The 14769-nt window shown below is 37.3% G+C and overlaps 1 protein-coding gene across 3 annotated transcripts in view; it reads right to left on the bottom strand.

Moving 5' to 3' along the window:
• Positions 1-14769, bottom strand: part of LOC150087009 (leucine-rich repeat-containing protein 40-like) — a 500077-nt gene that overhangs the window by 19350 nt on the left and 465958 nt on the right. For all 3 annotated transcript variants that reach the window (XM_090372899.1, XM_090372898.1, XM_090372896.1), the window contains exon 14: positions 1593-1778. In XM_090372899.1, coding sequence (XP_090229025.1) covers positions 1593-1778 — 186 coding nt within the window. The remainder of the gene's footprint in view (positions 1-1592; positions 1779-14769) is intronic.

Here is a 14769-nt window from a genome sequence, read left to right as displayed (position 1 = left end):
ATTAACTTTTAGTGAAAATTAATATAAATTGCTTTGTTTAAAGCATTTCATTTTCTTTATAGATAATTAGATCACTTACTATTTTTCAATTGCAACCATGCAATCAATGTAATGCAAGGGGTAAAATTTTCACCAGTTTTCCAGAGGGGGGGAAACTTGCATACATGAAACAAAATTAGATAAAACCTTCATGTGTAGCAATTTAAGTAACTGGCATTTCTCAATGCCAAGTGAAAGGTTCATGCACATCAGCAGAGGAAAATTGTCATTATTTCCCTAGTCAAAAAGCAGAGCACCACTGTTTTGCTGAAGCAGTTATGAAAACAATGTCAGATATCATATATCATTTGGGCTAGTCAAAATTACCTATGGTATTCAGAGCAGTAGTAGAATGTTGCTGCTTTTTTTTTTTGAAAGAAATATATTACAACTGTATCACACTCTGAATCCTGTATACAAAACTGCTACACTGCTGACTTCTTTCTTGTTTTGTTAAAATTCTGGCAACAGCATTTCTCATATTGGCAATTTTTTTGCCTTGCTAAGTGATGCAAGCCAGTGGAGTTGCATTTGGCAATCCAAATAAATTTATAAGCATTCTTACTAGCAGTGATGAGTATAACAACATATGGTGCTACCTGCTCTGCAAGTTATCCATGGCCATCACAAGTCAAATTAGTATACCTTGGCCTTCACTTGCATTTGGTGAAAATCCCTTTGACCTATGAAACATGCATGCGTGTCAATTACCCTTGAAAGTGTCTGGTCTATGGCGATTTAAAATATGAAAAGGACATCTATTAAAGTGTCTGTGTATATATTAGAGAGCATTTGTTTTGAAGAGGTCACTTAACATATAATATCTAATACTTCTGGCTGGGACTCCAATCTGAATATCCATGGCAAGAGGTCCCTTTTAAAGAGGAGTCTGTTAAGGGAAATTTCACTGTAATATCAACCTATACATCAGTATTAGTATGAGTAGTGGTAAATGATTCATGAAAACAAGCTTATACAGCACTGGCCAAAAAAAAAAACAACACTTCCAATATCACTTGTCCATCCCCTCTTACAGTTTGTCTAGTTCTTCCTTGAATTTATTACCACTTCCATAACAACAACAGATGGAAGTTTGTTCCAAAAATCAACTACTTGCTGACTGAAGGCAAACTTTCACACATCTATCCTGAATTTGAATTTACATTCCCTTATGTGTATTGTCTGAACAAGAATGCCATTAGAACTGAGCTTGCTCAATCCATTCAAAGTGTTAAGTACCTCAATCAGATGACCTTAGAGGTGCCTAGTCTGTAGATGGTGCAGCTTCCAGAAATGAAGCCTTTCTTCATAAGAGCTTCCTTTTGTTCTCCTCCCCAATCTTATTGCCGTCTTTCCAATAGATCCACATTCTTTCCAAAATCAGGCCTCCAGACCTGTATGCAGTATTTATGATTGCAACACTACTGCCTTTATGCAATGAGATAATCACCTCTTTATTCCTGATAGCAAAATTCCTGTATTAAAAAACATCAAATTTTAACTATCAACCAAAATGAATGAAAACTAAAATTTTCATGTAATAAGTTTCTAACCTCAGTTGAGTAACATTTCCAAGTTCTGGTGGTACTTGTTTGATATCATTATTACGTAGATCTAATGTTGTTATTACAGGTAATTTTAATAGGCCAGAAACATCTATACTTCCAATTGAGTTGTCAGATGCAAAGATAATTTCAAGCTTGGATATCTGACACAGTACTTCAGGCAAACAACATAATCTGGAAGATAAAAAAAATAATAATACACACACACACACACACACACACACACACACACACACACACACACACACACACACACACACACACACACACACACACACACACAAGAAAAATAACCTGCAAAAAAAAAGTATACAGACACAGGTCAGTTTCACACTGATGTCAATGTCACTCACTTCAAAAACTGTCAGTCCCTTCCCCAAAGGAGAGAATGACCACAAGCCCTCCTGGGTAGGATTTCTACAAAAAAATGACACACTTCAGTAAATATAGTCCTCCACTCCTTCTGCAAAATGACAACTAGTTGATTTACTGATGGGACTTGTTGGTCTCACCAACATCCCAGTTCAACCCATGTTCCATTGGGTTAAAATTGGAGTTTTTGCAATGGCCATTCCACCTTTTATACTCACATTCCTGAACCATTCTGGAAAAGCATCACAGTATGGCATTATCCTATTGAAACAAACACAGGTCTGAATCAAAGAAATGCCACATTGTAGGATGCATACAATTGTCCAAAATGTTAAGGTAGGTATCGATTCATGGTTCTCCACACAGCCCACCACTTGAGGTATCAATGACTTGCTGGTCTTGCCCCCACCCAGCATTCCAGCTCATCTCATAGGTTTTCCATTTGGTTCAAATTGGAGCTCTGCACCAGCCATTTCAATGTTTGTATTCATGCTGAAAAACCATTCTCGATTCCACATACTTGCTCATCTGACTGGAATGGGGTGTATCTAGATTTGTCGTCTCGCAGAACTGTTTTCATAGCTTTACGCATCAATGTATTTGCTGTATCATACAAGGTAAGGCCACTAACTACGGTCGGTGATGTTTAGTATATGTGCTACTGCTGTTTCATGAAAACCAAGTTTGTGGAGCTCTGTACATAGTGTCCATATAGACCTCAATCCTTGTTGATGCCTTAATCTCCTGGTTGAAGTTCTGTAGGAATTTTTGTGCTAACCCTCTGCATATTCTCAGCCAATGTGAAGTTAGTAGTGATAAATGATTCAAGAAATTTAAGTGGTCATCTTCCTGTATGTTGCTGGATAGGGGTGATAACTTCACACTTTAATTTTATGATACCATCACTGTCAGTCAATTTTGGATGAAGTAGGCTATCATTGTCCAAATCAATAAGTACGATGTGACAATAGCATCCCTTCTTCATAATCAGTCAGGACAAGAACAACTAATTTGTGTGGCTCATATGCCTTCCTCATATACCAGTTTGAATCTTATTTTCCAAGGAAGATCCAAATGACTATGAAAACAAGTGTGTTCTGATGCTTTTTGGAGGGCATGCATGCACACACGTGTGTGTGTGTGTGTGTGTGTAAATATTAAAGAAGTAAATAATATGATCAAACAACTGCAAAAAGTAAATAATATAATACTGTTGTACAGAAATCATGAAACTAATATTAGTAGTGGCAAATAATGCAAAGAAGCAAGCTTATATAGCATCGACAACAAAACAAGCTGCCAGAGGAGGTCAGGGGTATTGTCAATGATATACGAATTTTGATAGCATGGAAAAGGAGGTGATTATCCCTTTGTATAAGGCAATGGTCAAGCCACACCTTGAGTACTGCCTACAGGTCTGGAGGCCTCATTTTAGGAAGGATGTAGAGTTGCTTGAGCGTGTACAGAGAAAGGCAACGAGATTGGTGAGGGGAGCAAAGGGGTCCTCTTATCAAGAAAGGCTTAAGTTCTGCAAATTGCAGTGGCTGGAGACTAGGCACCTGTGAGGAGATCTGATTGAGGTGTATAAGGCCTTAAATGGGTTGAGCATGATGAATTCTGATGGGATTTTCCACTTGTTCAGATTACGAACCTAAGGGGGCATAAATTCAAATTGAGGAAAGATAGCTGTAGAAAAGATGTGCAGAAATTTGGCTTTAGCCAGCGGGTGGTTAATTGCTGGAACAAACTTCCATCTGTCATTGTGGAAGTTGATAAGTTAAATAAATTTAAGGAGGAACTGGACAAACATTTAGAGGGAATGGTTGTGTGAATTTTTTTTGACTGATGCTACATAAGCTCATACGCTTATGTAGGTTTTGCATGCCATGCAGAACCTACATAAGCGTATGTATGTAGGTTCTGCATGCCATGTACTTATGTAGGTTCTGCATGGCATGCAGAATCTACATAAGTATATATTATAAGTATATTTTATAATAGTAATAGTAATCATGGCACCACATGCCACGATTACTATTACTATTATAAACTCTACTAAGCATTTTGTACCAACTCAGAGATATAGTACAAGGTTTAGACCTAAATAGATGCCAGATGAACTGATGAGACTAGTGGCAGAGAAGACAAATGTTGGAACGATTATAAAGAGGTAAGCAAACCATAATTTTGGCCATAATTATGAGAGCATCATTGGAACATGGATGAGGTGTGCAAATGTGTTCCCTAGTCAAAAAGGGGGATCAAATGGCAACACGAATAATTATAGACCTGTAAACTTGACTTCTGTTCAAGGAAAACAACAGAGTCTGTGATTAAAGTATTGCAAGTATGGAATTATATAATGTATTAGAAGAGGAAATGCACAAGGCAAATTTCTTATGGGTTTAGGTAATTAACTATTATATAGGAATTAAACAGTTCATCTATTTCTTCCTTGAATTTATATAAACTATCCACCTCAACAACACCAGATGGGATTTATTCCAACAATCAACCACCCTCTAGATCAGGGGTTCTTAACCTCTTGCTTTAAGCGAGCGAGATTTTGCAGCTTCCAATACGTTCGAGCACCATATATTAAAATATAAATTTTTTTGCTTAAGGATTAAAAATGCATTTTTTAATTAATTTTTTAGCCTTATTACGTATCATCTTCCAGTCACATAGCTCCCTGAGAAGCTGGTGTGGCCACCAACTGCATCGATCGTGTGCTATACGAGCAGCATTGCTAAGTATCATGCCCAGAAGTTCACTGATCCCATCCTTCCACCTAGTTGCAGGTCTTCCTCTGCACCTCTTCCTTCGGTTTTTCCTTCCATTATATTCTAAAACAGAAAGTTTTCTCTTCTCACTATATGACCAAAAAACTTGAGTTTTCTTTTATCGATGCTATGAAGAAGAATTTTAGGCCTGCCAATTTTATTCAATACCCACTCATTTGTTCTTCGATCCAAGTTAGAAATACGCAATATTGTCATGTAACACCACATTTCAAATGCCCCAATTTTCTTCCTGTCAACTCTTTTCAGATTCCATCCTTCACATCCATGAGTGGCAACTGGAAAAATTAGCAAATCAGTGATTCTCAGCTTCGTCTTTAGGAGCAGATCATGATCTCTCCATAATTTTATCAGATTAGTGACCAATCTTTTAGTAACTGCCTGACGTCTCTTTACATTGTTTGAGCCGTCACTATTTTTATTTATTCTTGACCCTAAGTAATCAAATTCATCAACTTCTTCAATATCTTGCCCATTAACCTTCACTTTACTGGAATTGAGATTATCACCAATCACCATAATTTTAGTTTTACACACATTCAGAAACAATCCATTTTTCTTACTTGCTTCACATACTCTCCTCAGATTTTCTTTAAGATGGTCCTTAGAATTACAAATTAGCACAGTATTATCTGCATAACGAAGGTTGTTTATCTTCAGTCCTCCAATTTTGATGCCAGTCTCTAAATCTTCCAAAGCTTCACACATGATATCTTCGGCATAAAGATTAAAAAGGTGAGGTGACAAAATACAGCCCTGCCTGACACCGTTACCTATTGTGAAAAAGTCCGTGTTTCCCATGTTCATTTTTACAGTTCCTTCCTGTTCCTGGTACAGTAGCTTAATCAGCTGAATTATGTTGATTGGGAAACCCATAATAATCATCGTTTCCCATAGTTTCTCATGTTGAACAAAATCATATGCTTATGCATAATCTATAAAACACAAAACGAGTGGAACATTGAATTATTTGCATTTTTCAATAATCAGTTGTAGGCTTAAGATCTGATCTCTGGTTCCTCTACCTTTCTGAAACCTGCTTGCTCTTCTGGCATTTCTTCTTCAAGTTTTCTTGAGATTCTGTTCAATATGATTTTAAGAAGAATCTTGCTAGTGTGAGAAATTAGGCTAATAGTCCTGCAATTTGATAAATTTTCAGATCTCCTTTTTTTGGTAAGAGGATGAAAATTGATTTCTTCCAATTTGATGGCCACCGTCCCATTTCCCAAATTTTTACAATCATTTTATGAAAAAACTCGACGTCCTTCACACATGTAGCTTTAATCAATTCTGGGTGACTTGCCATACATTAGTTCTTTGATGACTTTTTTCGACTTCTTCCTTCAGTGGAACTGGTTCATGATCACACTCCTGAAAAGGGGTTGGCAGATCATTAGTGCCAGCAGGTGCTCGGAAGAGCTACTCACAATATTCTTTCCACCTTCCTTTGATTGTGTTCTCCTCTGTTAAAATTTCCCCTTTGGAGTCCTTAATTACATTAAGTTTTGGTCGGAACTTTTGTCTTAAAGACTTAATTAGATCATACATCTTTTTAGTGTTGTTTCATTTGTTGTGGTATTTGATTTCTTTACGCTTTCTATTGATATAGTCCTGTTTGTCCTGGCTTAAACAGCGCTTGATGTCTTTGCTTAGTTCCTGATACTCTTCGTTTCCTTGTACACCCTGGGCTTTTGCAGTTCATCTCTGTTCAATAAATTTAAAAGTGACTTCTGTAATCCAAGGCTTCCTGATCTTTGACCTTTCTCTAATGTGTCTATTTGCTGAATCCTTAATAATGCTTTTTGTATTTTCCCACATTTCCTCAGGCAGCACATCATCATCTAGATCTAATAGAGCTCGAAAATGATTGCCTGTTTCAAACATATAATCGTTTGGAATATTTTCTACATCCAATTGTCTAGGGAAAACCTTATTCATGATCTTTTTCAGCTTCAGCTTGAGAACGATGTGGAGTAGCTGATGATCACTGCCACAATCTGCTCCAGGAAGTGTTTTGCTTTGATTACACTGGAACACCACCTTTGCTGCATAAGGATATAATCAATCTGATTCCTTGTTTTATGATCAGGAGATTTCCATGTGTAGAGCCTTATTGGGTGCTGCTGAAAGCAGGTGTTACATATGACAAGACTGTTCAGATGACAAAATTCAATTAAACTTTCACCCCTTTCATTTCTAGTGCCAAGGCCAGACTAGAAGAAACTGTCTTGCCTACTTTTGCATTAAAATCACCCATGAGCATCAAAACATCCTTTTTTGGGACCATATCGTTACGCATACAAGAATTATATTTCTCAATTAAAATTTTTGGGTGCAATGATGCTGACCAATGCGGTGCTTGCGAGCACCAGATTAAGAATCCCTGCTCTAGATGAAGGCATATTTCTGTACATTCAACCTGCATCCATCATTCTACAATCTAAATATAATATCTTCCATTGTGTGTGTATTCTGAGCAACAGGAAGGGTTCCTCAGCACTCAACTTACTCAATCCATTCATGGCCTTAAACATCTCAATCAGATCCCCTTGCAGGTACCTAGTCTATAGATGCAGAAATTTGCGAAACTAAAGCCTTTTCCTGGTAAAAGTACCCTTTTGCTCCCCTCACCAATCTTGCTGCTCTTCACAGCACCTGTTTCAACAGACACACATCCTTCCTAAAATCAGTCTTCCAGACCTCTATGCAGTACTCAAGATGTGGCCTAACCATAATAATTTTCTTATCCTAGCTGGAAAAATTCCTGTATATCATTGCCAAAACTTCATGAAGTATCCTGGCAGCCTGTCTGCACTGCACAGAGAACATGTTGTTGTTGTTTGTTATTTGGATTTTAGGAGCATTAGCAACTAAGGCCATATTGCTCCGGGATATGCGGTGGACATTCCCTGATCTTTCCGCATCCTCCGTATTTGGTGGTGACGGGCTCGAACCCCGGTCTAATCAAGAAGCATGTACTACGCACTGCTGCTCCTTCCCACCTGGCTACGGAGGCGCCCTCACAGAGAACAGTTAACCTCAGGTCATTTTCATCCTACACTGCTCTGAGTGTGGTACCACACACCTGGTATGTTAATTTGGGATTACTGCTTCCCACTTGAAGTACCTTGCATTTGTCAGTATTAAACTTCCAACTGCAATTTCTCGGCCCATCTGACTAATTTGTCTAGATCTTGCTGCAGTAGCATTCCCTGATAAATCTGCCAACCCGCACTGGAACAGCATGGTAGATTATGCTGTTCATGGTATATTACAATGTCATTTCACCTACTTCAGTGGTTTGCTACTACGAACTAAAATGATGCTTGGCACTAACTTGTTTGATTTCCCTCAACATGAATCGTTGAGGAAGTTTCCATCTTCAGTGCAGAGATTAATGTCTGCAGTTTACCCTGTTTACTATGATTAACTACCCTGCCAACCTTTTTATCATCTTCAAACTTAGACATCAAGCCTGACATACGTTCATGAATATCATTAATTAATACAGAAAACAACAATGTACCCAGAACTGAACCCTTGTGGATTCCATTAATAGTATTAGTACAAGAAGAGCAGTGCTCATTGATAATCACTCTCTGTCTTTTCCCACTCAACCATCTCTTAATTCATGGTAGCAATTTGCCTTAATGTCACACTGCTCCAATTTCTATAGCAGTCATTATTATGTGCAACAGCAGTAAAAGCTTTTCTTAATTCCTAAGTATGGTAGAACCCAGATAAGAAATTTTCCCCTGTACTAGGTTTGGTTTCTTAAGTCCCGATTTCAACTCCTGTATGTTGTAATGTATTATTTTCCCACATAAGAAGTTTCCTGGGTAAAAAAAGTTTTCCCGTATAAAAATTTCATGATAAAGAATACACGGGGTATTAGGCGAAAGTAAAGAAAGCCTGCATGAGAAGCATGCAAAAGTTTGACGAAATTTACCGGTAACAGTACTTTGCCGTAACAGCATTTGTATTGTTGTTTGCTCAGTAAACAGACGGTGGGTGTTATCGGTCAGGAGTAGAAATTGAATCCCATGGGAGATTGAAACCCTCCCGAAGTGGAGGGGGTAACTTGACCTTTTTTCTTTAGAATCACTGGTGGACTAGTGGATAACTTGTTTATTAAGAAAAAAAAAAAAAGGCAAAGGAAGTCCACATGAGAAGCACGGCAAACTTCGAAAAACTTTACCGGTGAAACTACGTTACGAACATTTTTTACGATGCCAGAACTTCCAATATGACTCTGTTCGTGATTCAATTAGTTAATTCAATTAGTGATTCTAAATAAAAAAGGTCAGGTTACCCCCTCCACTTCGGGAGGGTTTCAAGCTCCTGTGGGATTCAACTTCTACTCCAGACCGATAACACCCACCGTCTGTTTACCGAGCAACAATACAAATGCCGTTACAGCAAAGTACTTTTACTGGTAAATTTTACTGAACTTTTGCATGCTTCTCATGCAGGCTTTCTTTACCTTAGCCATGTTTTATTATAATGACGTTTTCCCATTTAATATGTTTTAAATATAGAAATTATTTATTTTTAATATTAAACAATATAAACATTTGGTAATCGAACAAGTTAGTGCCAAGCATCATTTTAGTTCATAGTAGCAAACCACTGAAGTAGGTGAAATGACATCGTTTTTGAATATCTCATATTGTGAATGCCTTCACAGCTAGTTGCCTTGATATTTCACTACCTCTAATAAGCAACACTTTGCCAATGGAGAAGACTAATGTTACTTATTCTCAGCGGATACCACCACTCCCTGGGTGGTGGTATCCGCTGAGAATAGAGAATCTATTGGCGAAGTGTTGCCTATTCGAGAATCCATTGTCAGAGCGTTGCTTATTCAAGGTAGTTCAATATCAGGGAAACTAATTTGCACTCACAATATGAGATATAACAGAAACGACACCATTTCACCTACTTCGGTGGTTTACTACAAACTAAAATGATGCTTGGCACTAACTTGTTCGATTAGTGAATTTTCTGTAGTCTGAGGCTTTCAGTGCTAAAACATTTTTAGTGTAAACATTTTGATATAATGGAAGTGACATATTGCAATTGTTTTAATCCATAATTCGATATGTAGACCACATTAAGTGTTAAGTTCTGATGGTTGTGAACAGTTCAGAATTACTTAGTGGATTGTTGCTCTGTCTTATTGTAATTGTGACCTTTTAAGGCATGTTGAAACTTCAAAGGACCTCATTCTTCCAAACTTGGTAATGAGTTTTTAATGAACAGAATGTTAAGCAATCAGAAATTGCTTAACATTCTGTTCATTCAGTTTAAAAATGTTTATAAATTCTGAAATAATACTTAAAAATCATCTTTAACTTATGTATGTGTATCTTTTCATTTTTATTTGTGTAGTTAATATTTCATACTCTTAAGTCATTTTCCCTTGTAAGAAGTTTTCCTGCATAAGAAGTTCTAAACTTCCAGTCCCTTGAAAAACTTCTTATCCAAGTTCTACTGTATATGAAGACAAAATTATTTTTTGCATGCAGTTTCTCTGTTACTGCATCACAGCATGCAATCAGATTGGTCAAACAAGATCACTCCTTAACAAATCTTATATAAATAATAATTAACAAATAATTATAATCATAATGATTATAATAATATGAGTTTGATACCTAATCAAACTCATAATTATATTCAGAGCAAAGCTGCAGACTGCAGGAAAATTTACAGACATATCAGTTAGAGAAAATGCATCCTGTCTATACAAAGTAAATTAAGCAAAGTTATTATAATGGCATCATTTCATTACATCTCATATTGTGAATGCCTTCACAATGAGTTGCCTATTTGGTTATACTTCAAATAAGTAAAGCTTCCCCAACGGCAAAGGCCAATGTTACTTATTCTCAGTGAATACCACCATGCAGACATCCATTTCAGGAATATTTGGCCCTTCATCAGTGAGTGGATGGGTGGGTAGGTATCCTGTTGGTATAACAGCTGGCAACCCAGTTGTCAACTGTTAAAAAAGTTAAAATTAAGTCCACAATATGAGCGATGGCAAATAGAATTTAGTAGTTTAATACTAAAAAAAATTCAGGGCAAAAGCCTCAGACCACAGGAAATTTACAGACATATAAGTTATTGCAAATGCATCATGTCTACAGGGTGGGTGGGAAGTCACTCCCTATTTTAAAAATGTTATATTTCCTAAAATATACAAAATAGCACTGCACACTGCAAATCATTTTTTTCTGATTTGTAGCTTATTGTTTGCCATTTGTTTCCTGAAAGTTACAACTTGATGAGACCCCAGCATTTTCCACACATTTTTTTAAACAGGCAGATACATTTTCTGTGGCCTTCCTTAAGAATTGTACAGGAACACTGGATATGACCTGACAGATCTTGTTTTCAAGTTCATCAATATTCTTAGGTTTACTCTTATACACTTCTTCCTTGGCCCATCCCCATAAAAAGTAATCACATGGGGTTAGGCCTGGACTTCGTGCAGGCCATTTTGTGGGTTCCCGAAGGTCTATCCAGCGTCCTGGGAAATGCTCATTGAGCCACTCCCTAACAGTCAAGGGAAAATACAGGAGAGCACCGTCTTGCATAAACATCAACTCTTGAGTGTTTCTCCATGCAGAAATTGTAGGCCACACAAAATTTTGCAACATTTCGAGGATCGTTCACCATTCATGGTGTCTCGTATCAGATATGGTCCAATGATACAGGAAGTTATAGTGCACCACACCGTCTCTTTTGGCTTGTTCTGCATTCTTTCAACCTCTCCTGGGGATCTTTATTGGCCCAATTATGATTGTTATGTCAATTAATGAACCCCACTACATGAAACAGTCTCGTATGTCCAAAGAATGTTTTTGAACAGGTCTGGAAAATCTTCCTCCCATGCGAGCATCTCATTTCTGTTGCACATAATGTGGCTTCCACGGTTGATATTGTAAGTCTTTATGGAGCACAACACGCACACCATGACGTGTTAAACCACTCTCTCTTGAAGCCTGACGTGTGGATTTCGAAGGGCCTCAACTGAAAATATCTTTCAGTTGATTCACATTTTCCTCAGATCTTGATGTCGAAGGCCTACTGAATCTCTTGCTGTCCACTACACTACAAGTCGTCACTAATTTTTTGTGACAGCTTTCGATTGTTTTTGGATCCAAAACAGCATGCCTTCCATGTCGACTCCTCCACCACCATTGCACTTGGACAACTGACTTCCACACCTCATACCTAGCGGCAATTTTAGCTCTTTCCTCAATGGATTGTACACTGGCCATTTCTATGGGATTTCAGAGGGATCTGAAACAATGAAAACCGCATAAGTAATGGCATAAAAGACACAATAAAACAACATACAGTTAATTCCAATACATGCATTACTTTACTGGATATAACAATTTAAAAACAGGGAGTGACTTCCCACCCACCCTGTATATGCAGTAAATTAATCGAAATTACGTTCCCTACTAACTACAGCACATTTTGGAAGAGAGAAAAAGCGAAAATGTTCAAACAATCACTTTACTAGTTCCAATATTATAGCATCTTTGACAATACAACCTTTTCCATAAAAAATAAGTACCCGAGAGTGCATTTTGAATAGCCACAATCCTTTAGGCTTCTTAATTTTCCTTTAGACAGCTAGTGGGCAAATTCAGATGGGCAAAGGTTGCTGTGTCCAATGTTTTTACCAGTTAAAATCTAAAAGTTATAAAAACATTCACCAAATAGTAAACTTGTTTAATGAATGGTTAGTTTAGTCTAAGGCTTCATGTATGAATTATGAAACTCAGAAACTGAGTAAGCAGTGTTCTCCTCAGGACCTATCGAATGGGTGCACTGCTCAGTGATCTTGATCAATATTAATTCAAACATACTATGCAATCAAGGTAAATGCAACAGGAGCATATAATGTTAAATTACGTAATTAATTTTTGCTGTGGATCACTTAAGTCACATTTATAAATAACAGAAAATTTTCCAATTGTGTAAAAATCAGAATTATTACACAATCAATATAAAAATGTAAAGCAAATAAATCTGCATATATTTCTAAGGAAATATATATAAATCTGAACATATCGGTGGCAAGTGCATTTTGACTAGAAGCTACATCGCAATTTGAAAGTATATTTTATTTGCAAATTTTATAAGGAACACGAGCACTCATGCTCATTGTTACATTACTGGATATCACTGATTTTGGCTGTGCCCACTGCCATTTACAGGCCTCCCCTCAAAATACAGGCACTAGGCACATGCCTAGTTTGCCTAGGCTAGGGCTGGCCACAAAATTTGCAAGCCCCTGTTCAAGAATTACTTGGGGGCCCTGGGGTCCTGTGGAAAACTTATACGGGGTGTTTTTGTAATAAAAAAAAAAGTAAACTGCAACCATTATTAATCCCCTGCAGGATGGAAGCCTCCTCAACAATTCATGTTGAGGGAAATGGACCATAATGTGCCACGCTGTTCCAGTGTGGGTTGGCAGAGAGACCGTATTTAGCAGCCATAGGCTTGAACCTGGGTCAACAGAGTGTGCTACTGCACTCCTGCTCCTAACCACTCAGCTACGGAGGCTGTGTTTTTGTAATAGTGATTTTTTTTCAAATTTTACAGTAACTAAGAAAGAATTAAATAATTTTATATTATACTGAACAAAAAATCTTAAATAAGAATAATATTTAATACATTAATCTACAATATTGTTTAGCAATTGTAGTAATTTCATAAAAATAGGAACATGAATAAATAATAATAGGAACCAATAATCAATAGGTAGGCTCCACTGATAGAAATTCGGAAAAGACGTGGATGATATTATTATTTAGAACATTTCAGCAAGGGGTCCTGTTCGACAGAACCAGTTGGACATGCTTGTGGCTGGCCCAGGCCTCAGCCTATGATAGGCCCTGATGATGGGCACTGTGGTGAGATCCAATCTTAGTTACATTTTGAAGGAACAGCAATAAAACTGTTTTCACAGGACAGCTGGACCATAAATAATCAACCAGACTGAATTTATTTATAACTATCAGCTAGTGACTAGAGGGTGTCAGAGTAGTGCGTGTGGGGGGGGGGGGTACATTGTAAAGGCCAAAATATGTCAAGGAGCTGGGTATATTCCTGCCATGTGAATGTGTCATATCCAAAAATTTGATTAATTCATAAATGGCCCTCATTTCAATTTTATTTTATCACCTGAATGCATCATTAATAGTCAAATTAACAGAACAAACTTATCCGCATAAAGATCTTAATCTTGTAAACACTTCCTCACTAACTTCACAAATATACATAGTCTCAGTTCCAATATCAATGTTGTCCATTTCCATTTACCATCTGCTGAGCTCCACTTACTTTTCCAACAGAATACCAATTATTGGTTGCCTCAACTGCTGCTCATCTCAGATATCCTAATTATTTGCTGTAAGATTTCCTCTGCTTCAAAGGTGGTACTTGTGCATATGTCTACCCTAACATTCCCTGTCAAAGACAGTAATTTGGAATCCCCCTCTTTTCAATCTTCTCTGGTTTAAAATCTCTCTACCCATTCTGTCAAGTTCGTCTGTTGCCTCTATCATTCTCCCAATTCCACTAATCACTTGGAACTCCGACTTCCTTTTTCTGAAAGTTGATTTTCTATAGTCTAAGTTTCTTTGGTGATTTAATGTCCACAACTCCAGCTGGCTTCAGTTTTCTAGTCACACTGACCCAGTTGGTTATGATGCTAGGTCTTTTGCAATTACTGATGACCTCACACACATTGTTCATTTACCCACCAGAATACCAGACATCCAAAACCGTTGATCTACAATAAAGTTGACAACAATTGTAAAGCAGTTATTAATTAATCCAAACTAGATTTTGAACAGGCTAAGAGTAGAAAATTTGCTTCTTGTCCAAACAGTAATCAAGCTTTCTGGTCTCTTGCCAAAGCTTGACTGCAAATTTGTCCATCTATATTTCTGCCTCTCTTAAAA

Source organism: Mastigoproctus giganteus, chromosome 4 (genome assembly GCF_048544385.1).
Source record: "Mastigoproctus giganteus isolate SK-2022 chromosome 4, ASM4854438v1, whole genome shotgun sequence".
In the NCBI taxonomy this organism is placed as follows: domain Eukaryota; kingdom Metazoa; phylum Arthropoda; class Arachnida; order Uropygi; family Thelyphonidae; genus Mastigoproctus; species Mastigoproctus giganteus.
Note: the sequence above shows the minus strand (reverse complement) of the source record. Positions and strands in the feature narration are given on the sequence as shown.